This window comes from Spinacia oleracea, chromosome 6 (assembly GCF_020520425.1).
Source record: "Spinacia oleracea cultivar Varoflay chromosome 6, BTI_SOV_V1, whole genome shotgun sequence".
NCBI lineage: Eukaryota > Viridiplantae > Streptophyta > Magnoliopsida > Caryophyllales > Amaranthaceae > Spinacia > Spinacia oleracea.
The window spans coordinates 150,980,162-151,007,927 of NC_079492.1; the positions used below are offsets into that span (position 1 = coordinate 150,980,162).

Sequence of the window (27,766 nt, forward strand, 5' to 3'; positions counted from 1 at the left end):
TACAATTGATCATGAATGTCTTTGACATTACATGAATCTTGAATTCTTGATACACCAATTAAATGTCTCAAGGTTATTTGTGTTTAATTTATTTATTATTCAAGTGATATATTATGAATTAATGTCTTGGAAAACCCTAATGTAATGCAATCTAGTTTGATAGTATTAGAAAAAAAAGTACATAATTCATTCATAAGTTAGTTGATGATCTGAAAAACAAACTACACTAATCAAAACTCAATGTAACCAATAGCAAGTCAACGAGTTTAGTTCAATAATATGAATAGGGTTCTGCATTTGTTAGCTCATGTCTGCTACCTTTGGTTGCTATGTGTGCAGTTTGATGCATCTGAATTTATCTATACAGTTGACAGTTCTACGCCCTCGCAAATTGCAATTATTAGACCATGATTTTAGATATCATCAGGGATTGTCATAGAGTGTGATCGATGCAAGCATTTATGCTTTAATTGGATAACAAGCTAGTAGAGGCAAGGAAGGGGAGGAGGAACATTTCCCTCCTATCAAAAAAGGAGAACTACGTAGTACTTAATTACTAGCTCAAGGTGCGTTTTATTGATCTGATTTTCACTTATTTTTTCTGAATTTATCTTATCTGAACTTAAATTGAACTTATTAAAACATATTTTAGCTATTATATTTTTCCAACCCACCAGTATTTGTTGAACTAATCTAACTTATTTTTCCTTAAATGAGTGAAAATAAGATTAACATATCAAAATTTTGTTGTACTTATGTTGAGTTTTTATATTTAGCCCTTAAAGTGGGTTGACCTTACCAAACCCATAGTTTTTCACCCCCTATATAATTCTAGAATTAAAAATATATGTAAAAAAAATAACAAGAATGAAAAGCTAGCAAAAAAACAAAAAAAAAAAGAGAGGGGGGAAAAAGAAGCACAAGAAGATGACAAGGTGTATTAAGTATGACAGCAACAAGTGAATGATCAAAACAATATGCAAATGTCCCTTTCTAACTCCTCTCCCATATCTGCCGCTTCTGCTTCGTGTATGCCTATGGATCGGAGTCGATCATCGGATTATCAATCCTTACGGCCGGACTACAATCCCTATGCTCTCCATTTCCATTCAACATGTCGATCGTCTATGTATGAATCCCATCTAGTCTCATTATAAGTTTCACTTTTCTCGACTTGTAAATTGTAATGGTACTCCCTCCGTATCTAAACAAGTATGTATTCCGTACTTCACATACGTTACTTATATTTTTTTTTAATAAGGTAAGAAGAATGGTACATTAGTAGCCAATCCGCACGAGGGTTACTCCTAAGTGGTCATTGTCTAAAATGGAAAGTAAACGAGGAGTTGAGGACTATTTCAAGAATCAATATTCATGGTATTGTTAATTAATTTGTTGCTTAGTTATCTTCTCGGTGAACGTGCTTAATATCCCAATTGTCGAAGAAAGTAAGAATATTCTTGATACCTTGAATAATGAAGTGAAGCATCCACGAGATTTTTCAAGTTTCGTTTACTGCGTTAATGACCATCAAATTGTCTCTCTCAATGCTAGTATGTTGATGTGGAGGCGTTGTCTTGCTTCTTGAAGGCCGTCCTATGTGAAGAGCACAAGTTTCTGCCTTGAAAGCCTGTGTGATGCCCGGATTGTGAGTGTGGGCACTGATCAAGGCACCATTGTTAGTGTAATAGTGTATACGTTAGTTACATGTATGTTAGGGTGTACGTAGTATCTCATAAGCTGATACCCGTATACACAATTATGATTGGATTTGAGATAACACGTACTAAGTAGAAATTAAATATGATCATGTTAAATCTTCGGATTATTGATTCAGGATGAAGTATGAACAATGTATATAGTGGCAAGACTTCACTACAAAACTTGGCCTACAGAATGAAGTATAAGATCGTTGATCATTAGTTTCATTACTAGCTAGTCGCCAATCTCCGGTCCATAATACAAGTGACCTCGATTTTTGACTATCCACAACTAGCACAATTGTTAGTCTTGTCTCTAACACAAATATAAATGAGCAAAAGCTACAGCTTAAGCAAGTGTCACAACTTACATAGCATTAAATTCAAGACAATCCAAAATATAAAAGAAAACTACCATCACAATGGTATAGAATGAAGTATGTCACATACATAACGTTATTAGACAGAACCGTAGAATAAATTGAATTGAACCGTACATATGAACTATGAAGTATACTATTAGACAACAGAATGAAGTATGTCACAAACATAACGTGATTAGGTAGAAACCGTAAAATGTATTGAACAGAATAAACATGACATACATAATTGTTAAATACAGGCGTGGGCCGCAGAGAGTCCACTTAACGAGTTCAAAGGAGGTTCGGCCACCTTAAAACCATATGGATGTAAGGGGTGTAGCCCCTTGACCTTATTAAGTGATTAACTCTCTCCTCTTTTAAAAACGTGAGACCCTCACATGTATTGTTTCATGGGTCAAATCTTAACAATAATAGTAGTTGACAGAATGAAGTATACCACATACATAACGTTACAAGAATTAGAGATAACATCCATTAACATGACATGAGAAATGAGATACATGTAGAGGCATTATATTGGGGTATAAAAGGAAACACAAAGAAGAGTTGAGTATAATGAGAAATGAAGGAGGAAGCAAAGTAAGGACATAGCCACTCTCTCATACGGAGTACTCCTATTATTATCTACTAGATCAACAACACCACCTCCCACTATCTCTAGGATCTCTTTCTCTTTCTATCTCTATCTCTCTCTTCCCACTCACCTGTCTTTCATTCTGAGCAGAGCAGCAATACACAAAGCTGAAATTTAAGTTGAAAACAAAAAGGGGAAATTAAATTTAAACAAAAAAAAAGGATCCAAGGGTGTTGGGGTTTCATCTGTCAAACCCATCAAATCATATCAAATCAAATCAAATCAAATATCAGAAAACAAAGGATTGATCAAATTTCAAATCATCAATTATAAAAGAGAGAGAAGAAACAGAAATGTCAAGCTCTACATCATCAACAATAACAACTAACTTGTCATTGGACCCCTTCCCTTCTTCTGAACAACTCTGCTATCTCCAATGCTCTCGTTGCGACACTGTTCTTGCGGTATTCCTTCCTCCTTTGTTTCTTCTATATTGTTACTGTTCGCGGGATTAATACTGGGTTGTTGTTGTTGTTGTTGTTGTTGTTGTTGATCTTGTTATTACTATTAATGGTGTATTTTTCAAATTTAATGTTTATGATTTGATAGAAGTGGAGTATATCCTTTATTTTAGGGTTTTGTTTTGTTTGTGATAACATAAATTTCAACTTTGGGGACAGGTAAGTGTGCCGTCAAGCAGCTTGTATAAGACGGTGACAGTCCGATGTGGACATTGCACCCACCTCCTTCCGGTGAACACGCGGTCGCTTTTACCGCCGCCGCCGCCGCCTAACCAGCTTCACTTGTCTCATAACTTCTTCTCCCCAACCTCCCACTATCGTCTGGTATATATTACTCCTTATTGCTATAATAATATCATCACTCAAAAAATAAAAATAAAAAGAGGCTAGGGTTTCTATTTTTAGGAATTGAGAAAGAGTATAATATTTTAATTAATTGTTCATAAGATTCTAATTTTTTTATCTCAAAATAAGAAATTTAATCATTTTAGTTTTGGTTTTTTAGGGGGAGATGCCAAACCAAAGTCCAAATTTCTCACTCACACAACCAGGTGGTGCATCTAATTACATGACTCCAACACTAAGCCGCGGCGGTGCGAACGAGCTACCGAGGGTTCCTACCACCAACAGACGTGAGCTTATTAATTAATTTCTTAAATATATATGTTCATAATTCATCTTATTCTAGCTTTGATATATAAATTCATCTTAAGAAGTATAAATATTTAATTCATTTTATTTTTTTGTTGTTGTTAGGAGAGAAGGGTGGGGTGTTCTTTTAATGCTAGCTATGACTACTTTTTGCAGCAACTTTGTCATTGATTCAGTGTTGTTTCAGCACTAGAGGATGACTTTGTTAATTACTCTGTACTTTGAACTAGCTTAATCAACTCTAACAATTGATATTAAAAGCAACAAGAACCTAAAATTAATTAGGTGAATTTGGCATAGCTTATGAATTTAATGAATGTGTAATGAAAAACTAGTACAATCCCATCAAATCATTTTCTTTTGCCATTGGCTACATGGGTGGTCCTTCATAAAATCACAAACTTTTATTACTTTTAAGACAAACTATACGGAGTATATTATTGGTTACCAAAAGCGGCCACTTATATAGTCGGTTTTTTTGTATTCCGTAGTAAAATAAAATACAAAAAGATGCTTGAAAGTCTTTGTAAAATATTTGTATCAATTCTAATTTCTTTTCCATTGAACACCCTTCATTATTCAAAATCGGAATTCTTGATTGGCTCACTAATTGAAATAGGTAGAGCACATGTTAATTAGTTAAAATCAAATGGATCGAGAACATATAAAAGAACAAATAAACATGAGATATAGAGCAAGGGATTTCTTGAGATGTTTTTTATGGTGCAAATGAACCATAATGATAGGAATGAAAATCGATCTCATGATCACCTGTAACCAACTGAGCTATCCCCCACTCCCGGGCTTTCTTGAGATATGATTCATATCAAAGTAGCTCAGAAGATCGATAGCAAAGGGTTATTACAATGTTTTTATTGGGGTGTTAATTACAATTATAACCTTCCTAAACAATAGAGCATAGACAAGAATTAAGACAAGGTTGTCTTTGTGTTTGTTTGTTTTCTATGTCAGTAAGTGAATAAGAGAGATATTACAATCATTGTTTCCCGGAAGTTAAGGGGAAAGGAAAAGGGTGATAATCATTTACGTGTTTATACAATCATTACAAAATAAAGTTAAGGTTTGTAAGTGTCAATAACTCAATATAGTATGTCTAATGTTTAGAAAAAAGCAAAAAACTGTACATTTTTGTAACACAAGGACTACGGATAAACAAAAAAGCAAAAAAAATTCAAGCTGCTAATTTATTGTTTATTAACGGACTAATTATTTATCTATAATTCTTAAAATTTTCCATAGATTCAAACTCTAGATTTTTTGTATTCAAAGGAGTGTTTTATTTTATTTTGAGGTGTTCTTATTGTTTGTACTTGATTAATTATACAAGTCAGCCGTACATATTTTTCTGATAAGATTTGGATGTGCCCTTTTGTAAACAGCACCGGAAAAAAGACAGAGAGTTCCTTCTGCTTACAACCGATTCATCAAGTGAGTAATCTTTCAAAATAAAAATTAAAAAAAAAAAACTGAAATTTCTTCTCTAATTTTCTAGTCTCTAATTATTGTACATAATTGGCTGGTGCAGAGATGAGATCCAACGTATTAAGGCTCAAAATCCTGATATTACTCACAGAGAGGCTTTTAGTGCTGCTGCCAAGAATGTAAGATTACTTAACCTAACTAATTAACCACTAATCACATTGTTTTACTTGAGGATTAGATGATCAGCTCCATTTAAAGATAAGCATTTTTTGTGTTTAGATAATCAGCTCCATTCAAAGGCACAACTAAGCTCTACTAGTCTATTATTGTACATGAGAGTATGTGACATACATGCATATATAATTGAATACGGAAACATTTGATGTGCATATATATATATATATATGCCCTACGCGTTTCACACATTGGCATGTGTATGTCAAATGTTGTAATCATAATGTCAATCTTGTCAAGCATATTACCATTTTACGCGCAATGTGTATCATGTATTTGCTGATACAAGTTGTGTACGTGTTCTTTTATAACACCATGTGTTTAATGGTTGGAACTTACAATCTTATTAGACTTATTTCTTAAATTATGTTACTCATTCTCTCAATATAACTGGAAAGTACAACCTTTGTCATCACGGTCGAAGTGAAATTCTAAAAGTATAAAATCAGCTTTATGTGCATTTTTTAGTCCTTACATATACTCATTTTATAATTTATTCAATGTTAATCATTTTTGTACCTGGATTATTTAAGTTATTAATATGTCACACTGTACATTAGGGTTTTAGTATAAAAGTTTATGGTTAAATTTTGACAAAAGAAATTGTATTATAATGAATAGTGGGCCCACTTTCCCCATATCCATTTTGGGCTGATGCCGGATCAGACGGTGAAAAGGACAAGTAACATGCGGCCTCACCATCCCCAGGTAATTCTATCAATCTATTCACCATTCCCATATTTAGGGCAAACACCACACTTTTCTCCTCCTTTTTTTAACTAAAATTTGGCTGTTGTTTTTAATTTTTTTTACTGTTTATGGTAAAAGGAAGCTGGAGAAGATGTCCGCATGAGAACTGGATATTACGGTGCTCAAGCTAATGTTGGTGTTTCTCCCTATTAAAATAACACAAAACTGAATTAATTATGCTGATGTTTAATTAATTTGCAACCCTTTTTATTTTCTTCAGTTCTTCATAATAGTCGTCGGGCGACGAATGTAATTAGGTGGGGTGTAATTTTGATATCCAGATTGCCTTGTTAAGCCTTTAATTTCTGTGATATCTTCATAACTCACCAGAAATTTCAATGATATCTGTTTGTTGTATAATACAACTTGGTTTTATTAAAATTAACCCATTGCACTTTAACTCATTGCTTTGGTGTACTTGTTCACTTGTTTTATGACCAAGGCTCCTTTTGTTCTAACGATTAACAATGTTTTTATCCTGGAAAACACGACTGAGGTTTTGTTTGTTTTAACGAAAAATGAAAAACATTGTGTGTTTTCCATGAAAACACAATTGTGAAACTGTAGTAGTTTTCTTTGATTGTTTTTATACAAAAAACACTACAAGAATTTGTATCTTTAACGACAACCTAATTACGACGGGTCAAATATCCTGTCGTAAAAGCCTTTTGCGACGGGTTAACAACCAAACAAAGACGGGAACAACCGTCGCAAATGTCTTTTACGACGGGTTAACGACGGGGTTTTCCATTAACGACGGCCAACTTTTATGACGGGTTCGCGACAGAAAATTCCGTCATTAATCAACTGTTATTGGCCTTTAACGACGGGATTTCCGGTCGTTAGTGGTACAATTTTTTGTAGTGAAATTTTACAGGCCGACAAAAGGAAAATGGAAGTGGAAAGGGGAGATAGATTAAGTCATTAAGAGGAGAACAAGGGTTGTAACTTGTAAGGGATTAGAGAGGGAAATAATTAATTAATGTGTTACTCTTTCCATAAAAATGAAAAATAGTTTCCACTCTTAACAAAACAAACAACTGAAAATGGAAAATCCCTCAAAAAAATGGAGATATAGCTTCATAAATGTGTTGGATAACTTAGATCATCAATCAGTTAATAGCAAATAATAAATTCTGGCTGCTAATTAATATGATGATCAAAAACTCAAAACAGCGAATGCTCACCTTTGATTAACTTTTATGTAGAGTGCTCAGTGGCTACCCTTTATAGTCCTACCTCCTAATACCTATTAGGGTTACTTCTTAGTTCTTAATTACTCTTAACCAATCTAGCTTATCATTCAAGGTATATATAGAGATGCATCAGCTTAATTATTTTTGTCAAACTAAACTCCCTAACCAAATTCATTCAGCAGGAGAATCGATCTTAGCTTCGCCACATTTAGTAGAATAAAATTCCATCTTAAAAGCAAATAGATTTTCAGTTCTGTAAAAACTTTAGCCCACTAACCAATTAGAGCAACGCCAATTAAAGCATAGCACTAACTGTATAAGGTAGTGTAGCTAATTTTGCCATGTCAAACTTCTAGCTATAATTGATTTAAACTACAAATTTTCACATTGATACATGGGCTACAATACCTTGTAAGGTAGCTCGCTATAATATTTAATTTAAAGAATTTATTTCTTCCCCCCCCCCCCCCCCCCACCTCTTTCCAGCTATCTGCTCAAAATAGTTACAAGATTTTAATAGTCGCTTATGTCTTTAATGTACCAATGATTGGGTACATGCTCACATGTTTTTATTTTTAATGAGCATGTCATTTATTCCACCACTAGAGTTACTCCTATCAAACCCTATACGGCTACACAAATTCTTATTTACAAAGGTTGTACAATAAATATTGTACAACGGAGTAAAAGTTAACTCAAAATGCTTAAACGTTAAGTTTATATATGTAAAAGTTATCTATTTTTAAGTGATTTTTTTTTTCATTTTAATAAAACTTATTTTTTCAAAATCACTAATATTGTATAAAATTAATCATTTAACCCTTTAAAATATTTATCTATCAAATTTATTTTACTAATATAAAAGTTAATCAAAACTAGGTTAAAGTTACAAAAAAATGAGTAAAAGTTATCTTGGTATACAATAAATCTATTATGCACCTTGTGCGCGCAAGACCTTTTGATACGGTTATACCTTTTTATACCCAAAACAACGGTACGAAGTAGTTTAAATTGCATTCTACTCCCTCCGTCCCGGAATACTCGCAACGTTTTGAATGGACACGCTTGCCAATGCACAACTTTGACCACCAATATCTTTAACAACATATTCTAAAAACTTATAAAATATTACTCCCTCTGTCCCTTAATACTTGCACCGTTTTGACTTTTCGCACTATTCACATAATTCACTTTGACTCTACTTTATTTGTAGTATATGAAAACAAATGTTAGTATATAATATATTGTTGGCTTCATCTTAATATATATTTTCAAAATATTAATATTTTTACAAGTTTTTATAATATGTAGTTAAAGATATTGGTGGTCAAAGTTGTGCATTGGCAAGCGTGTCAAGTAGAAACGGTGCGAGTATTAAGTGACGGAGGGAGTAATATTTTGAAAATATATATTAAGATAAAGCCAAAAACATATATACTAACATTTTTTTCATATGCTTGAAATAAAATAGGGTCAAAGTAAATTATGTGAATAGTGCAAAAAGTTAAACCGTTTCGAGTATTTTGGGACGGAGGGAGTACTATCTTATCTTGTACGTAGTAGTACTCGTAGTATTTAATTTATATTCAAATATTTTTTTAAAAATATGCTCCAAAATTGTAATAAATCTCACAAGGGCTAGGTCTATGTCTATCGAGGGGTTGTGAGTTACGGGGTATAAAATACGTAGTGTACGGGTAATATTAAATTTTCAATGATTCTCGAATCCAAGAAGTGTTGGACCACATACGAGCCTAGTTTTGGGGTGGAAAAAGATTACATAGTTTAAAAATAGTCTCAATGTCTAAGTTTAAAATATATATATAAAAAAAAATAGTATTAACTAATGATATTAACGGTCAAAATGGTAGCAAACGTGAAAATTAATGGTACAACTCTTTCTAAACAGAGGAAGGAGTCAATAATTTGGGAGGGCGGAGAGGCGGCATGCTGTGATGTGTGAGCAAACACATCACAACGCCAAACATGCACCATTTCTTTAAAAAAAAAAAAAAACATTCATTAAAAAAAGAGTATCATTTCGTTAATAGAGTACCATTTCGATAAAAACATGTACCATTTCGTTAAAATGAGTATTATTTCATTAAAAACAAAGTACCATTTCGATTAAAACATGTACCATTTCGATTACATTTCATTGAATTTTTTTGTTGTTATGTTTTTACTTTTTACAAAGTAAAAACATAACAAACCGGGATTTTTATTTCATCATAATTTGGTATGCTAGAAGAAAATTGGCACTTCTTAATTAATTTAATTATTTATGTTGAGTAAAGGCACTTCTTAATTTCTTATACAATAAATAACATTCTTATTTTCTTTTAAAAAATAGTTGAAAAAGATTATTGGCTTTACTTTGCTAGGGAGACTAAAAGTAGAAGTGGAAAGGGAAAAAGGTATTCTCAAAGAATGATGACATGATAAAAAGATGGTTAAAATGAAGTTGGTGCTGCAGGTGCTCAGGGAGCAAAGACGAATGTACTACTCCCACTATACAAAAATAGTAGTAATGAGATTGTTTGCTGATCTCATAGCAATAGAGGATACTAAAGATATACTCGTAATTACACTAATATACGATATAATTATATTATATGAGTCAAGGCATTCGTATTAATTAAAGATGTAAGGTAAGCCGTATCATAATATTCGCACGTAATACTTCGTACTTTTTTTTTTGTCACCATTTGAAGAGGATGGAGGGAGTACTTTACATGCTTAATTAGTTGATTACCTGCAGAAGATGGTGTTATTTGTGTGGGTAGCTTTGTTATATGGAGATGGGGTCAATATGAAGCTTTTGGTAAACAGGGTAGACAGTAGGCATATACAAGTATGTGACTTGACCTGTAAAGTCGTTCCAAAGTGAGATGCAATTTTATTTGCATTGGATGCCTACCCACACTACCGCATAACTCCATTCATATTAAATAAAGCTATTTCTGGCATCAATGCTCTTGCTAACTTGGTTATTAAAAGTTTAAATAAGAGGGTTAACAGAAGAATTAAGCAATAAAGTACTACAAGTATGAAGTTTATACAATTATAATTCACAAGGTATTTTTGTTTGGTGGCTGAAATCAAAAATTTACAACCATAAGGTATTTAGGTGGAATCTACAACGGTCTTGTAAAGTAAACTCTCTCTATTTAACACGTCACCTATCATGGCCCACAGGGAAAGGTCTTTTGTAATACCAGTGGAAGCCCTAGACAAATGCCTTTCTTAAAATATAATTTATTTTTGAATTAAAAAAATTGAGTGCCACCTAGATAATTAAATCAGGAGCCACGTAGATATTTTAATTAATTAATTAATTAATTATAATATATACAACTCCATCCAAAATCAAACACTCCAATAGTTAAAAAAAAATCTAAAATAAAATTCATTCAAAATCAAACACTAATCTAAAATAAAATTCAATCCAAAATCAAACACTAATCCAATATTAGAGCGTGGTGTAGGAATATAATGGTTTCGGACCAATGAAAAATAAGATTTTGAAATTATTTTTTAATTAAAAAAGTTGAGTGTCACGTATATAAATAGTTTGGCGCCATGAAGATATTTTTCTTAATTAATTATTAATATTATGCATATACAATTTCACCCAAAATCAAACACTCTAATAATTAAAAAATAAATCTAAAATGAAACTCAATCCAAATCAAAAACTAATCTAATCTAATATATAAATATATCAGTTGAAATATATAGGAGTTTAAGAACCTAACAATTAAATAGGACTAAAATCTAGTTAAACAATACTTAAAAACAAAAACATAGAGGCAAAAATGACAAAAATACTCCCAAGTTGAACATTTTTTTTATTTTTTTATTTTTTTTTGGTGCGAATGAGCCACAAGAGCAATATAAATTACAAATGGGGGCGAGGGGATTCGAACCTGAGACCTATCGTACACAGGCCCTCAATCTTAACCAATGGGCCAAGACATCATTGGTTAAACAATTATCTTTGTAGTACCCCACTGTCATTACTAATATTTTTCAATGGATTAACAGCATACAACGGGCCAACGTAAATGAAACAAGAATGATACACAGTTGGTCGAACGTACATGATCCAGTGATAAACAGACAAGGCCCAATATCCACATATGAATCTACTTTGGTCCCAATCCAGTCATTTGGCCCAACAAGTAGTTTATCAAATACAGTATTTGTTTAGTGTCTAAATTACTCTAGCCTCACTTTTTCCTTTAAACTTTTTCCAAATCTTTTTCTTCTTCCAGACACCAACTTTATGAGAATGAGAGCATAAAATTTAGTCTTCAATTTGAAATTTGTAGCCTTTTGAATTTTGATGCTGTAGACCTGTAGTATACTTCATTTAGATTGATAAATGAATATATATTATGCCTAAAGAAATACACTACACGTACTGTTGTGATAATTCTTGAGCATCTGAATCACATCCTTTCATAGTTGAGTTTATCAGACTGCACGTGAACCAATCACTCAGAACTCAGAAGTTAAAACACTTAATAATTAAAGAATATGTAGAATTCGTGTAATATATGAAGTCATACCTTAATAATAATATGCATATCTGTTGGTAGCCAAACTGGTGATGTTAAGAAACCTGCAGGTTTAGCAATATTTGAAGTGATCTACTATTGAATCAGCTGGTTAAATGAGAAGCTGAAAATATACATCACTTCATTTTCCTCATAGCAACATAGCATGGCCTTGAAATCTTGCCATTATATATTTATATGCGAAATAAAACCCTTATTCTCAAATCAGTTCTTATCAGTAAACATCAGTTTTGACTTTTAACAAGCAAGAACAATTATGATCAGTAAAAATCAGTCACATGACAGTAGAAAGTTGGTTACTTACAACTGCATACTCTCCTGTCTCAAAAAAGCGTATATCCAACACCTGCATTACAATGTTAGTTTACAATCTGACCTTTTTTCACTGTCCACACCAATTAGAAGAAACCAAATCAACTAACTGAAAATTTTAATTATAAGATTATTTATCAAAGAAAAACTAAATGATACTGTATACATTTGTTGAAATATTAATCTAGAAAAATCTAGATAAAATGATCTAGTAGTGAAATGTATTAATGTAGAACAATCTAGAAATACATGATTGTAAATTATAATATAGAATAATCTTAGAAAAGGTTTAGAATTATCCTAAGAAAAATCTAGTAAAAAATATCTAGATAAATGACAATACACCAACTATAAATATGTTGTATGCATAAGTTGAGAGGTGAGTCAATCAAGATAGCTCTCACAAAAATACGAGGGATAGAAACAAGTGTTCTACCGAAGCAAATATTGTTGTACAATTCTTATTAATGTAATCAATGATAAATTTTCAATTTTGTTATATTATTCAGGTTCATGAAAACTTCCGTGTGCATCCTCAAATTTCTATCAACATTTACAGTACATTAGGCCATTAACCTCCTTACCAGGCCTACAACTTTCATGAAATGGCAAATTCATCTCTATGAGATGAGCTAACTCGCGAGTTAGATATTTCAAGTTCGAACTCATTTTGAACTTAATTATGATCGGCTAACTCGCGAGTTAGAGATTTCAAGTTCCAACTCATTTTGAACTTGTATATGGAAGGCTAACTAGTAACTAATGAGAAAGATAAAATTTAACAAAAATGAATTGCACATAATCTGTTGAGAACAACAACATTTTTATTCGTGCCATAAATCGACATTAGATTCATATCAATATGCCAAGACACAAAATAACACTTCTATTTGTAAAAAATAACATATGGTTAAACCAAAAATTGTGAACCCTTGAAGCTAACAACAGTAAAGAGGTCATAATCGCCATCTATTGGTCTAGTATAATTTTGAGAAAATACAAAGCGAGTAACAAAATAAACTCCATCCATTTATTAGGAAAATAAAACACAAAAGCCTAAAAGAATGAAAAAATTTCAACTGTTTTGTTCCCGGACAAGTCTCTATCCGGGGGTTAGGATCCACTGATTTGCTGGAGCGAAGATCATGCTCACCAATTTGCTACAGCTTTTTAACCACCTGAACATGTGCAAAGTATGATACAATCCGCCTTTCCACATAAGAAAAATAAAAGGAAGCAAGCAAGGATGCCAATTTCATGAGAAAACAATAGGAATTTGTTCAGTACTATCAGAAAGTTCTAATACAAGTACAAAATGTTATTGCTGAATGTAGAAGATGTAAGATGGTATACAAAATAAACTGGATGTAGCCATTGGTTTAGAATAGAGGATGATCTATAGGCAGTAGGTAGTAGGGAAGAATGAGAAGCGAATAGCAAGATGCTACTATCTAATATAGCTTCCCAGTAAAAGCAACTAAATCTTCAATAGATTAGCTGTTATTAAGTTAAGTTACAATCTTTGAGGTATATACCTCATTGCCCAAACAATAAAGTGAATTCCTTCAACATAGATTTAAGTTGCATTCTCTGAATCAAATAATTAGCACTATAGATTGATAGCAGTCAAAGTCTCCAAAGTTGATAACCAACACTAGGTGGATATCATCTTAACAAAAAAAATCAACTTCTTAGAACTTTGTGAATCTGGGACCAAAACAGTTCAAAACAATAACATCTCAACTCTTTCATGAACCTCCCACTGTATAAAGTTCATCGCTTTAGTTATTCTAGCTCAAAAGTCACAAATGATCCAAAAATTCATAACGTACTTGTCCATATAAGTATCTACATTGTTAAAATATTCATTGATAATTACCACTTCTTATACAAGATATTCCTTCTATCAATACCATCAAACTAACCACAATATCAAAAGATGACAACCCTATTTTCATCCCAAATGGCAATAGTTACCAAAATTGCTTCCAAAAAACAATGAAATTATAGAAACAAGATATAATATACTTCAATGGTTGGTGTATCATTGAGCAGGGCTCTGACTCACATCCTTGGCATCAGCAGGAGCATCGATAGAGGTCTGATTGCCAGAATGATCAGCACAAAAGCCTTCCAAAACCGCCATCAAAGTCGAAGAAGGCCCGAAAAGTGAGCCAAGAACCATCCCATGAGCCTCCATTTTAGAGGGTGTATTCTGGAAAACCTCCAAATCCAAATGGCCATAAAGCTGACCATTGACAACAGCCCCAGGGAAGTCATTGAACCCCAACTTCCCTTCTTTGACAGCAGTTTTCACACCCCAATAACTGGGCCCACGGCCTCTTCCTTCTTAACAAAGAGGAGGGAATTCATGCCCTTCATACAACTCCCCAAAGCCTCGAACTGGGTCCCAGCAAATGCCTGAGAAACAAGGGAATTCTTCACAAAAACAAGCTTTGCAGCAGATGGGTCAGAAGAAAGAGGGGTTTTAAGGGGTTTGAATTTGTTGGCTGAGAACCCATGGCAGGGGAAAGGGGAGATCAAGTACGATTCTTGCAGGTGGGATTTTAGGGTTTTTATGGCCCGGAGTTTTTGGTGGACTTTGGGTTTTGGAAGGGGTTTATAGGGTGTATATTTTGCGAAGTGGCGGAGTTGATGGTGGTGGTGGTGGGATTGGGTGCGGATTAGGGTTAGGGTATGGTGGGACTTGGGAGACTGAGCTTGAGGTGGTGGAGATGGTGGCTCCCATGGTGGAGAGAGAAAGAGTTGCAGTGGCAAGTACAACGGCCAACGTAAATGAAGTGAGACTAACACACACTTTGTCGAACGTACATGATCCAGTGTTTAAGCCCAATATCCACATATGAATCACCCTCTCTCAATTCTGTAGTTGGTTACCAAATACAGAATTTGTTTAGTGTCTTTATCTGTCTAAATTACTGTGGTCTCACTAGCCCCTGTAGGTTTGAATTTGGAAAAACAGGATGACAGGAATATGATGATTAGATAGAAATCATACTGTACTAGTTTCCAATCTCAAGTTGAATAAGATTAGATGGAAATCTAATAATTATGAACAATCATGTTTATGAGTTTATCTGATTAAATCGTGGATTTCCAGGCATTATTTACCAGAGAATTCTGTGGGGGGTTGTGACTAAATTTCTCTGTTGGTACTTGAAGTAAAAAAAATCCACTGTAAATAAGTTTCTCGTTCTTCGAGGACGAACACAAACGAGAAACTTGCACATTCAAGTATATAACTCACTCTAAAGATGAACCATTTTACATTTTACATTTTACAATGATGACAACAACCACAAGTCCACAACATAAATTATACCAGTATAATAGTAATCCTGATTCCTGACTAACATATTAAAGTACAGTCAGGTAGGTTTATACCTCAGCAAGAATAGAAACTGGCAAACTGGCATGGGTGTTGTATCTAGAACCTTCTACCAAGAATAACAAATACAGTATATGACATCTTGGAGACAAGAAGCTCAACTCTTTTTGAGTATTGGAATTTAGAAATTAAATCATCATCATTACATTTAATAAATAAATGGTAGAGTAGAAAGAATGATTACTCTCAAGAATTAGACTACTACAGGGATTCTGGGAGCACCAACAGTATTGAGAATAGTAGAGCTAAAAAAATAAAGAAAATCAAGTGCAGGAGAAATGGGGATTATCTTCCATATTGACAAACCTAAAAAAAAAAGAAAAAAGCATGCACACTCTAAAATCATCTCTCGCCAATAGTCCATGCTCCCGAAAACAAAATAATCACATCCATTCGGGTTATAATGCCTCAATGGAGATAAAATATGGCTACGCAAATCATCAACAACGTAAACACGGGCTTGATGGGGTTGTTTGCTGCAGAAGATATACGCTGAGGCCTGTACAAAAGGAAACAGCAACAAAAATTAGAATCTTCTGCAACTTCGAGTTAACTACAATTAGCTCGTTAAATAGATTTTTTAAGTAAGGATTTAGGGTTGCAAGAGCTTACTTCTGCAACTTCTTGAGTGCACCACAGAAAAGGACATTATCAGGAGCAGGAAGCTCAGTTTTTAGTGACAACTCTGCATTGCCTGCAGTTTCTGGATTGATTACCCTGATATATGTTTCTTGTCCAAGATACCATGAGTCAAGATTTGAGGTTCTCAAGTTCCAAATACCGACATTGTCGAGTGATACCAAAATAGCAGTCCAAGCCCCAGGATATACCTACATAAAAATTAAGGGAATATATATATCAAGCTTTAGTTATTGCTAAAGATGAACATTTCTTGAACTTGCCACCCTTATTACTGGTAGATTTCAAGTTTTCTGCAGCTTACTCGACAGATTTCAAAATGAAGATGAAAGAAACACACGATACCTGTGCTGTGGTGCGAGCAATTCCATCCCATTTGTTGTATGTTCCTCTACTGTTATCTGACCATTCACCATAGTCCATACTGTACATCCAAATCAATTTTCAGAATAGTAAGTACTTTGTATATACTCACAGCTGTGTTCTTTTCACTAAAGAATAGATATCGGGATAAATATGGATAACTAAGTCCAGACAAGAGAGAATTATCCATGTTAAATTCACAGTAAAATAAGTTCAAATGATATTAGTTTCAGACAAGTAAAATATTTCACAGAATAGAATGAAGCCACAACTTAAAAGGGCAAAGAAGGGAGGGTCCTTACCCAACCACGAAAAAGTTGTATCCATCAAGGTGATAAGTGTGGACCCTGGTCTCGTTGTTTTGAAGAATGATCTCCAAAAATCCCCTGTAAGTACCGTTGATAATTGATGTTCCCATGCGAGGGGATCCTGTCAAGGGTTTATGGGGAAAGTCCATCTTATAAACACCTTTCACGTGGTGCTTATCAGCAAGCCTCATCGGTGTGGTAGGATTGACAAATGAAACCCCATTGAGCGTGGCGCGTTTTTTACCACCTATTTTCACTGGTGGCTTGTTTTGTATGAGGAAAAGATCGGTCACATTTATTGAACCATATCTAAAGGAACCCTGTGGGTTAGGACGAGCACCACTAGCAGACACATTCCACCTACACAATATAGAATAAGATTATTACATTTCTTTTTCCTAACAAGTTCCTGCTAGAGTATAATTATACGGAGTACTTCGTATTGGATAAGTAGAAAACCAAAAACTAAAGAGCATCACATTTTTAGGTGACTTTTTGTGCTAACCTGATTGATCTAGCCTGATTCATAGAGAAAGTCTTGTCATTTTGATCTTGAGGGGGTTCTGGGAGGGGACCATGTGCCTTTCCTTTAGAATTCGAGTAACGTAAGATTGCAACACCAGTAACTCTCCGCCAAGTTGTTTCATTAACCATCCGAGCACTGGCTACTATATAGTAATCAGAGCTGGCATTTTGATCAGTAGTGAGCAAAAATGAGTATGATTGTCCTACATGAATGTCCAAACTAGTGTAATTTTGCTGCACAGTGTAGGATCCCTCAGTTTCTGCCAAAAGCAGATTGTGGCTGGCGATTCTGAAGTTCAAGCTTGTTGAGACTCCAACATTGTGTACACGCAGACGGTATGTTTTCCCTGGAACACAATGCAAAACATTGTTATTTAAGGTTAAGCTAACATATATAACCACTTGGCTTTAATCTGATACCAGTTTCGTATCAGGAAATAGACAAATCAAATACTAAATCCACAAGCAAAAGCGTTCACACCAGCATATTGTTTCTATATATACTGCATCAAATTAATAAGTTAAAACTTTCGCTAGACTAATCAAATAATCAATCTCACTTCCTTAATTTTGCCTACTTATTTTGGTTTATAGGGTGCCTCAAAAGGCAGCGTGACTAGCCGAGTAGCCGATGACTGATAACACACGGTATACTCTTAGGTCTAGGATACCATCCCCCTAAGAATAACTAGCATTTGCAATTAGACATACAGGGTACTTATTTTACACAATAAAAAAAGAAATTCAATCAAGACTATGATAGTTGTCATGACAGCTAAAAAGTTTGCAAACTTCCGTTCATTGTGCTGGACAATAGGGTCCAACAAACAAACAAGGAAAGATAATATTAGCATAAGCAGGTAAGAAGCAACAATAGTCAATAACCCCACCAAATGAAATTAGTGACCATTATAATTTGGTTAAGTCAGCAAAAGGGTTATTTTTTTTCAAAAATAAATAAATTCATATTAAATATAATAGAATCCATTCATACAGGGGATGAAGCACATGGCTTCTGCAATAATTAAGCAAGTGAGGCACTAACTTAGTCAACACATTATGTGGAAAACACAAAAAGCAAAAGAACCAACTCTAACCCAACAATTCGAATTCTTGACCAGCCTAATGAGGTTAAATCTCCAAGTTAAAAGAGTATTATTCTCAATTAAATATTGTAATAAGATTCAATCAAATTAAGAAGGCAATAAAGATGAACATGGCTTTTATAAATAAAAATTCCCAAAATAGAATTAAAAACTCAAGATCATATGTCTCAAAGATAATTTACCTGGGTGGACATTAATAGTCTCATAATCAATGCCATCAGGAACAAGAGTGTCATTGTATCTGTAAGGGCCTTTCCCATTAATAACAACACCATCTGGCATTCCTAGAGATTTCCCACCATTAAGGGTTTTCCTCAAATCCTGAAATCCCAATAAAATTACTCAAAAAATTGCACTCAACAAAGATTGCATTTTGCACAAAAATGAGGGTTATTGTAACACTGAAACTAACCGAGTGGCTCTTAGTATACCAATCTCCGATCATGAGGACAATATCGGCCTCCGGTGTGGCGAAAGGAATTGGAATAACAGGACGGTTGTTGATGATAATACCTCCATAACCACCAGAAGCTCTTTGGAAATTGATGGAAGGGAAGTAAAAGAAACTTCCAATTTGATCCTTAGCTTGGAATTGGTAAGTCCAGTTCCACTTTGGAGGAATTGGACAATTAGTTCCTAATACTCCATCTTGCCAGTGAGTTCTCCTCTGAAATACTCCTGCCCTGTTGCCAAAATTACACATTTTTTTAACTAATATGGTACAAAATTATACAAAAAAATCACCCAATTTTTAACTATAAAACAATTGTAAGAAAAGGAAATGTTACCAAGTCATTAAGAGATCTTCATCCAATTTGTTGTGCACATTAACAACCACATTGTTGTTAGTAGTAACATTCATGGGAGGTCCTGGAAATTTACCATTTATTGCAATGACCTACATGCAAAGGAATCCCAAATTTTTCATTAAAAAAAAGGTAAAAACTTTAGCAAAAATTGCATAGTATGAACACAAACAGTTCAAAAAAAGATTGCAACTTTAGATATGTAGTACAAATTCTTAAAGCACATTTTGTAGATCTGCAAGAAAGACTACTTTTTACCAAAATTTGAGTAAAACCCATTACAGTGATACAAAATTAAGCAATACCCAGATAATCAAATGAGCAAAAACATTAGATTAAATAAGCAAGAAAAGAGAAGATCTGGAGAATGTAAACCTGCTGAGGAACACCCAGTGGAGAAGCAGTGATGTAGGAGACTTCAAAATCATAGTACACAAAGGCATCCCCAGCTGAAGATATGCTCACTAATACTGAAATTAGGAGCCCAAACAACACTAATTTAGTGCTTTTTGAAACCATTTTTTTTTTCTGGGTTCACCAAAAAAATGGAGTTTTTTCTTTGAAGTTTTGAATAAGTTTTAAGCCAATTTAATTTGAGGTTTCAGTGTTTACATTATCAACTTTTGGTGTGTGAAAAGCAGGGCAGGAAGGCAAGAGAGAGAAACAGACAATGAGGAAACTGTAATTTACAGAATATGAGTTGTTTTTATGGGGGCCAAATAATGGGGTTTTCTCCCTTTTTAGGGAGAAACATTTTTTTAACCCTTTAAAAAATAGTTTCCTCATTTTTTAAAACAATATTCTCATTTGAAAATTTTGCACTATTCCCACATTAATATACATAATATTATCATCTACATAATGTATTCTTTATGACTTAAACAAAAAGAAAATAGGTATGCCGTATGTACAATAATGTGAAATTTTTTTAGACTTTCCTGATGAATAAAAATTAATAAATTTGCACATAAACACCCTAATATTGCATATTTGCATAACTAGTTTTTTTGTCCTGGCGATTTCTCGTGTTACTGCATTAATAAAATTTACATTTACTTATTTGCAATGAGAACCTGAAACGTGTCATGTCTTGATGATAAAGGCTTTATTGTTTAAACTCAAGATTCGGGTTCAAACGTTATGCAAACATATTTGACATTTTTCTTATGTATGTGAAGATTACCTAGATTGAATGACTCATAAGTAGAGTGTCACATATCACATAAACTTTCTTAATAACGCCTATTAGTATACTGCTTGTATAACAACGTCGGTTGATAATACAAGCCAAATAAATTTCCAACTTCACATCAAATAAAAAATAAAAAATAATAAAAATTCTAACAACCAATCACCAATTAATAATGATTGATAAGGCGTTTGTGAAAACGTATATGTGTCACGTAAACTTCCTCCGTATTACGTCATGTCACCACTAATAAGCATCATGGTATGTTATTGACAACCAAAAAGTTTCACTTCCTACCAACTCAGCTAGCTACAATGTTTGTCATATTTTCACATATAAATGTAAAATACAATCTTTTAAAATTAGACACGTTTTTAGAAAACGTAAACCCGACTAAAAGTAAAATCCGGAGCAACGCCCGGATCACACACTAGTTATATATGTATAAGTAGAGTATGTCTCAATTATCATATAAAATACACCGTAGTTATGAACTCGTTTTCCCAAAATCTACAAATTTTTGGGTGAAATGAATTTGATTTAATAAATTCGTTACTCGTTCTCCCCCCCACAAAAATCATATAAAAATAAATTAAAAGATGTGAAAGAATTAATAAGAGTATATGAATTACGAGTATGTCAAAGAGAAAATTACGCCGGAACAACACCTCGAAAAGAATATATAAAAAGAAAAAAGAAAATCATAAAAAAATAAGGAGTAGTTGGATAGAGACTACTGTAGGTTTTTGTCGGTCATGAATGGCCACATTGCGAAGCCCAGAGCAATAGAGCATGGCAATGTTATCGTTAATTGACAGCCATTTGCCAGGTCATATGTTTTACATTTAAAGTCACTCACAAATCCCACACGCCCACTTATCTGTTCTTTCAAGACCGTTGTAATTGCCGTTGCTTCCCACCAAAAGGGAAGCTTTCTCAATTTTCATACTCCCCCCCTCTCGTAAAAGATTGCTCCATTTTTCTTTTTGAGTCGTGCGTAAAAGAAATGTTTTATTCGTACTTTTGTTAATACGGTTTCACGATTTTCTTTTTTAATTTATTATTTACTGCCTTGCATGTTATGGAGTAAATAACAAATGTACAATACACACAAGTGGTTTGACGGATGGAGGGATCTGGATACAGACTAATATCGTATTGGTTAACCATGAGCTATGTTATTGACTTAATGGTTGATTGTTTGACAACTAAAAATGGGGAACATTAATGAAATTCATGAGATTTTGGACTTCTTACATAACATGTAAAGTAAATTACCAAACAGGCACCAGTTATCACTGTTGCATCATATCCAAATCATCACCAGTAAGTTAAGATAGTTTAAACAAAATATTTTCAATAAAAATTTACAAAACAAGCATTTCAATTAGTTATCGTAAATAAATTTATTTCAGAAAAAATTAAAGGTGATCATTATTATTTCAAAAAATTAAAATTATGGAGCGGAGACCATCATTTGGAAGAAAAGCATGAATTAAAGCTGCCGAGAAGAGAGTATATTTTTGGATGGTTCCATTTCCATGCAGGATTATTAATACATAAAGCTACAAAAGTTTAGATTAAATATTAAATGTTTATATTAAAGTTGTTGATAGATTATCAAAAGAGATGATTGATAATATATTAATTAATGCATGTAATGTTCTGATTATGGAAAATTAAAGTGGGTGTTAACAACGTACATATTGGCAAACGGCCACAACTCACAAGGCACAACCTAAAGTCCAGCCAAATAGGCAGTAGCAAGCCAACGCAATGAGCCCACCACGTACCTATTCTTAAATCATGAAGACTTGACGAGATTAATTATATAGTCCTTATTCAAAATAACTTATGATTTAATTTGCTCTATATTAATCAATGAGTTCTTAGCTTATTGATTAAGATTGTGCAAGAAAGTTCGGAGATTCGGATTTCTCCTCTTTGATATATTTTGTATGACTTTTGTTACACCATAATAGTAAAATTTTAAGGCTACACAAATTATATGCTTATTGAAAAACGTAAATTTGAATCTGTGACCTATCGTATAATCAGTAATTGAGACGAGCATAAATGTAGCGTATAAGAATTGCAGTTGATTGAAGAGGGGGAGCGCGGGGACATGTGGGAACTAGTCATACTACTAGAATCATTTCTCATCACATGCTATCAATTTCGGACAACATATAATGGCATTTGGCAACTCATCATACTCATATTCACTCTATTTTAATTTAATTTTAATAAAAAGAAGTCAACAATTTAAGGTAAGGCATGAAATTAGTTTCTTTTCTAGACATTCAAAGTCGTACATTTAATCAACTGTACAACCAAATTCTGGTTTTAAAAGTCATGATACATCTATATTACCTACCTAATCATCAGACTATTGGCCTGCTTCCAATCATTCATATCAATATGCGTAGATAATCAATGGTAATTTCAAAATTAACAATTGGTGTTGTTATGTATATGATGTTGCCGCCCATAACATTTTAATACGGCATAGGCGGCAATTGCATTTTGTAATGTATGGATTATGGATTTATGGAGTATTGATAATTATGGGGAGTATTTTTCCTGTAGTTTGTTAAATGAGGTCAAGAGTTTGTTAAATTTACCTTAAATTAGTATACACTTTGGGTTCAATGTAATGTTCCTTTATTATAACTCTTTCTTAAAGATTTTCTCTTTTATTCTGGTAGTGAAGCCATCATATATAGGATCTAGATAGGCGTTAACAAGTAGCCCATGTACATTTGTTTAAAAAAACCGTTACAAATTACCTTATTTTGGACATTTCATCATTACATAAATAAGGCTATGTTTTGTTCATCTTATTCCACTTAATTCAGGAAAGATAAGTTCAAATAACTTTAGAAAAAATAAGGATTACCCACGTATAGTTTATAACTGAAATGAGTTTTAATAAATTTTAAAAAGTTCAGATAATACAAGTTCATAAAAACCTAGTGAATAGAACGCACTCTAGATCACCAAACACTTTCTTTTAAAAAATATAAAACGGAGAAAATTAGAAAACAAAAGAAAAGAGCTAATTTGAAAAATAAGAAACACCGTAAATCATGTAGAACATATTAGGTTCATCTGTTGCACTAGCATGAATATTTTCTTTTCGTGTTAACACCCGATTCTGGGTGGATAGGTTCTAGTCCCCTCCTAATTGTTGTTGTGGGGGATCAAACACGAGTCATTCCTACCAAATTCCGCCCCAATAAACTCTGAACTAACAAACAATGGGTGCACTAACATGAATATGAGTATGACGGTGATTAACAAAAGTAATGATGCAAAGTCTAACATGGGAAGCAAATTTGCCTTACAAACGCCACAAATCTCGCAAAAGACCCACTTCATATATACTAACTAACTAATTAACTAACTACCCCACATTTGTTCTCGTAAAACGCACTGTCTTTGATGACATGATATTCAACGAAAACTAATACAGTACTTTGTGTTTATCTAATTTTCATTATCCAAACTCATCAAAATATATTAATTTTGGTTATATATTTGAATAACCATATTTTATCTAAACTTATATTATATGAAACTTGATTAAACTATTTTTTTCCCCCTAACATAAGTAGAAATAAAGTGAAAATACTCCGTCTTTATACAACAATATGTCAATTTTAAGAAAAAAACCGTAAATCAATAATCTTTTTCGTCTCATAATAAAAAATTAACTTAAGAAAATAGAACACTCACAAATCCAAGGAGATTTACTCAATCCAACAACAATAATTATTCCAATTATGATCGCTTTATTTCGGGAAAAAAATCAATCAAAATTGAAATAGTTATTATTACTTTCTAGTGATAATGAGTAATCTATTATCTTTTGTATGTACTCGTACTTTTATCTTGTCTGAATATGAAATACTTTGAATACTCCGCAGGGGAGTATGGCATACTATTAAAAATTAAGAAAAATCTAAAAGGATAAAACTTTGATTAACTTTGATCACTTGTATTATTATTATTATTATTATTATTATTAATATTGATTATTTATTATGATTATGATTATTATGATTATGAGAATACGACCCTAAAGTTGGCATTAATTTAAAAAAGTACATGGAATTGCCGTTAGAGTAACATGGTCTATTAATTGAATAGTGTTTGAAAAATGTCTCCCTTAAACACTACTTTTTGTCGAAATAAACAAATTATGGGAACTAATCACTCCTACAGTCCTACGTCTTCTACCTACCAACGAATCCAATAACCATAACTCCATTACTGAATTGATATCTACTATGGCCCGCCTTTGGGCTGGGCTCTCTCAGAGGGTCCAGACCCAGTACGGTCCAAAATATCAAAACATGTTTTTTTGATGTGAAACTGATATCACAAAGTACGGATATTAGGACCTTTAGTTCGATGAAAATTATTAGGTCACCGTGCACCGTGCACTCAAAGATATTTTTATGTTCATTGATAGTGTCTATAAGCACGACAACTAAAAAGGTTAAGGGGATCGTGAGAGCCAGGATAAGAAGTACTCCCTCCATTTCTAAATGTTGTATCCATTTGGAATCTTGGGGGTTTTTAAGAAAAATAGAATCTTGATTTGTATGGGTATAAGTGTAATGATTGGGTGTAAGAGAAATGATTGTGTGTAAGAATGTGTAAGAGATTCTTTTTTAAAGATTAAAGTAAGGAGAGAGAAAATATTAAAGAATTATGGGAAAGGGGATATTTTCATTTAATTAATCAAAAATCAGAAAAAATCTGATTGAAGTGGGGACCAAAGTACATGAGGTGGATTTATTTCATCCAATGAGATTACAGCAACAGAAAAAAACGGAGGGAAGACTTCCCAAATTGGGAAAGTCCACTTCCCTTTTTACACTTCCCTCCAAAAACAGAAATTTACCAAAAAGTTTTCCCTCCAAACTTTTTCCCTCCAAACTTTATACATTTACCACCCTTTATAAATAGGGGACAATTTCTACCCAAAAACCCTCATAAATTCCAACTGTTTTAATATCAGTTACAACAACAAAAAACCAAAGGCAATAAATGCACTACAATTAATCAGCAAGGGGACATTAATGGCTTCAGATCAAGAGGAGGACGAGTTCCTCGGTTTTTCCGATGATGAAGGAGACGGCACGAACTCTGATTCAGATTATGATGATGATGAAGCAACCCAAAATGCTGTAAGTGAAGTAAATGCTCATCAAATAGGGGACTTTGAGCAAAATCAACAATTGCCAGATCTGAATGAAGTGGGACAAGAATATGCACAAGAATGTGAAGTGGGACCACAGCATACATCAGGTATATCAGATAACCACTCAGTTCCATTTTTGTTTGATTTGAACATGCCAACACAACAAGAGTTCCCACCATCTCCAATTCATCAAACAGAAACAGAGCAAAATCATCATAAGCCTAGAACCCCAAGGATTAACAACGAATTAAGGTTGGAAATCTTGTTGTTCCTTCTCTTAAGAAAAGAAAAGCATTCAGATGAACTCATTCATGGGACAAATAGGCAGGCTGTTATAAAGTTTGGTTACACAAGGAAGACAATTAGACTAATATGGCAGAGAGCATTGACACATAAGGCAGCCATGGATTCGTATTTCTATGATACCAAATATCACAACTGTGGGAGGAAGAGAATTCAAGTAACATATGAGTCTATAGCCTCCATAGCCATGGGGGATAGAACAACCATTATTGATCTAGCAAGGATGCTCAATTTGAGTCCCACAACAGTTTGGAGAATGGTGAAAAGAAAACAGATAAAACCACATTCAAGTCCATTGAATCCAGGCATTTCAGAAGAATGCAAGATGGCAAGGATGAAGTGGGTACTTGGTCTCTTAATGGACTACTCAATACCAAATGATCCCACATATTACAGCATGTATGATTTCATTCACATCGATGAGAAATGGTTCTATCTTACACAAAAAAGTCAAAGAGTTTATTTAGCAAACAATGAACCATTTCCACACAGGAAGGGAAAATCAAGAACTAAGATTCCAAAGTTCATGTTTATGGCAGCAGTAGCAAGGCCAAGGTGGGGACAAGATGGGCAGTGTGAGTGGGATGGGAAACTTGGTATATTTCCATTCACAGATGCAGTGGCAGCAAAGAGAACATCCAAAAATAGAGTCAAGGGGACAATTGAGACTAAACCAATCAAGTCAGTTAATCAGATTGCAACCAGGGCCATGCTAATCAACTACCTAATCCCAGCAATTAAAGAGAAATGGCCACCACATGAGGGGGAAAGGGTGATATACATCATTCAAGACAATGCAAAGGCACACATTTTGCAAAATGATCAAGAATGGCAGCAACATTACAAGCAAGATGGCTTCACATTGATATTGACTCAGCAGCCAGCAAACAGTCCAGATTGTAACATATTAGACTTGGGGTTCTTTAGGTCAATTCAATCACTAATGCACAAAAGATGCCTAAAACAGTTGAAGATTTAAGTGGTGCTGTGACTGAGGCATATAATGAACTGCATGCAAAGACTCTATCTAATGTGTGGATGTCACTTCAATATGTTGGAAATGAAATTTTGAAACACAAGGGGGACAATGACTACCAACTCCCACACAACAAGAAAAAGATTTTAGAAGATGAGGGGAATCTGCCAGAACAAGTTAAGGCCCCAAGGTGGGCTGTGAATGAATGCAAACAACTTGTTGATGAATGGAGAGCAAATCAGTGAAGTATAGAGCAAGAACGAGAGATTACTTTTTGTGTTTTGGGAACATGTTTTAAAAGTTACAAGAGCAAACAAAATGTCACTTTTGTAAGCTTGAATGAAAGCATCACATGTATTTAAAACATTTTGGAAGCAACATATCAACTGGAAGAATGAATGAATCAATTTGTTGTTGTTAATCTTTAGTTTTTGTTCATCATACTCACATATTTGTAGTTATTCATGTACATTGCATATTAACATATGATTTCAGGATTATTCAAAATCATAAGGGAACATGTACATTGCATATTAACATATGATTTCAGGATAAGTCAAAATCATAAGGCAACAATGCACAA

The 27,766-nt window shown here is 33.5% G+C and overlaps 3 protein-coding genes and 1 pseudogene across 3 annotated transcripts; 2 read left to right on the top strand and 2 right to left on the bottom strand.

The window, feature by feature from the left end:
- The first annotated feature begins 2,626 nt into the window (after window positions 1-2,626).
- Window positions 2,627-6,660, top strand: LOC110795235 (axial regulator YABBY 5). Its single transcript, XM_022000238.2, has 7 exons — window positions 2,627-3,121; window positions 3,338-3,502; window positions 3,684-3,810; window positions 5,230-5,278; window positions 5,376-5,451; window positions 6,128-6,214; window positions 6,335-6,660. The coding sequence occupies exons 1-7, from the start codon at window positions 3,011-3,013 to the stop codon at window positions 6,407-6,409; spliced, it is 690 nt and encodes a 229-aa protein (XP_021855930.1). The 5' UTR covers window positions 2,627-3,010; the 3' UTR covers window positions 6,410-6,660.
- Window positions 6,661-11,280: 4,620 nt separating this feature from the next.
- LOC110795266 (50S ribosomal protein L10, chloroplastic-like) lies at window positions 11,281-15,705 on the bottom strand (annotated as a pseudogene).
- A 138-nt stretch (window positions 15,706-15,843) lies between these two features.
- On the bottom strand, window positions 15,844-20,204 carry LOC110795236 (monocopper oxidase-like protein SKU5). The gene is made up of 9 exons (XM_022000240.2): window positions 19,879-20,204; window positions 19,486-19,595; window positions 19,110-19,380; window positions 18,880-19,018; window positions 17,572-17,938; window positions 17,061-17,426; window positions 16,741-16,819; window positions 16,369-16,586; window positions 15,844-16,255 (listed from the first exon to the last, which is right to left on the bottom strand). The coding sequence occupies exons 1-9, from the start codon at window positions 20,020-20,022 to the stop codon at window positions 16,165-16,167; spliced, it is 1,785 nt and encodes a 594-aa protein (XP_021855932.1). The 5' UTR covers window positions 20,023-20,204; the 3' UTR covers window positions 15,844-16,164.
- A 5,578-nt stretch (window positions 20,205-25,782) lies between these two features.
- On the top strand, window positions 25,783-27,428 carry LOC110795199 (uncharacterized). The gene is made up of 2 exons (XM_022000183.2): window positions 25,783-26,979; window positions 27,135-27,428. The coding sequence occupies exons 1-2, from the start codon at window positions 25,783-25,785 to the stop codon at window positions 27,426-27,428; spliced, it is 1,491 nt and encodes a 496-aa protein (XP_021855875.2).
- The last annotated feature ends 338 nt before the right edge of the window (window positions 27,429-27,766 follow it).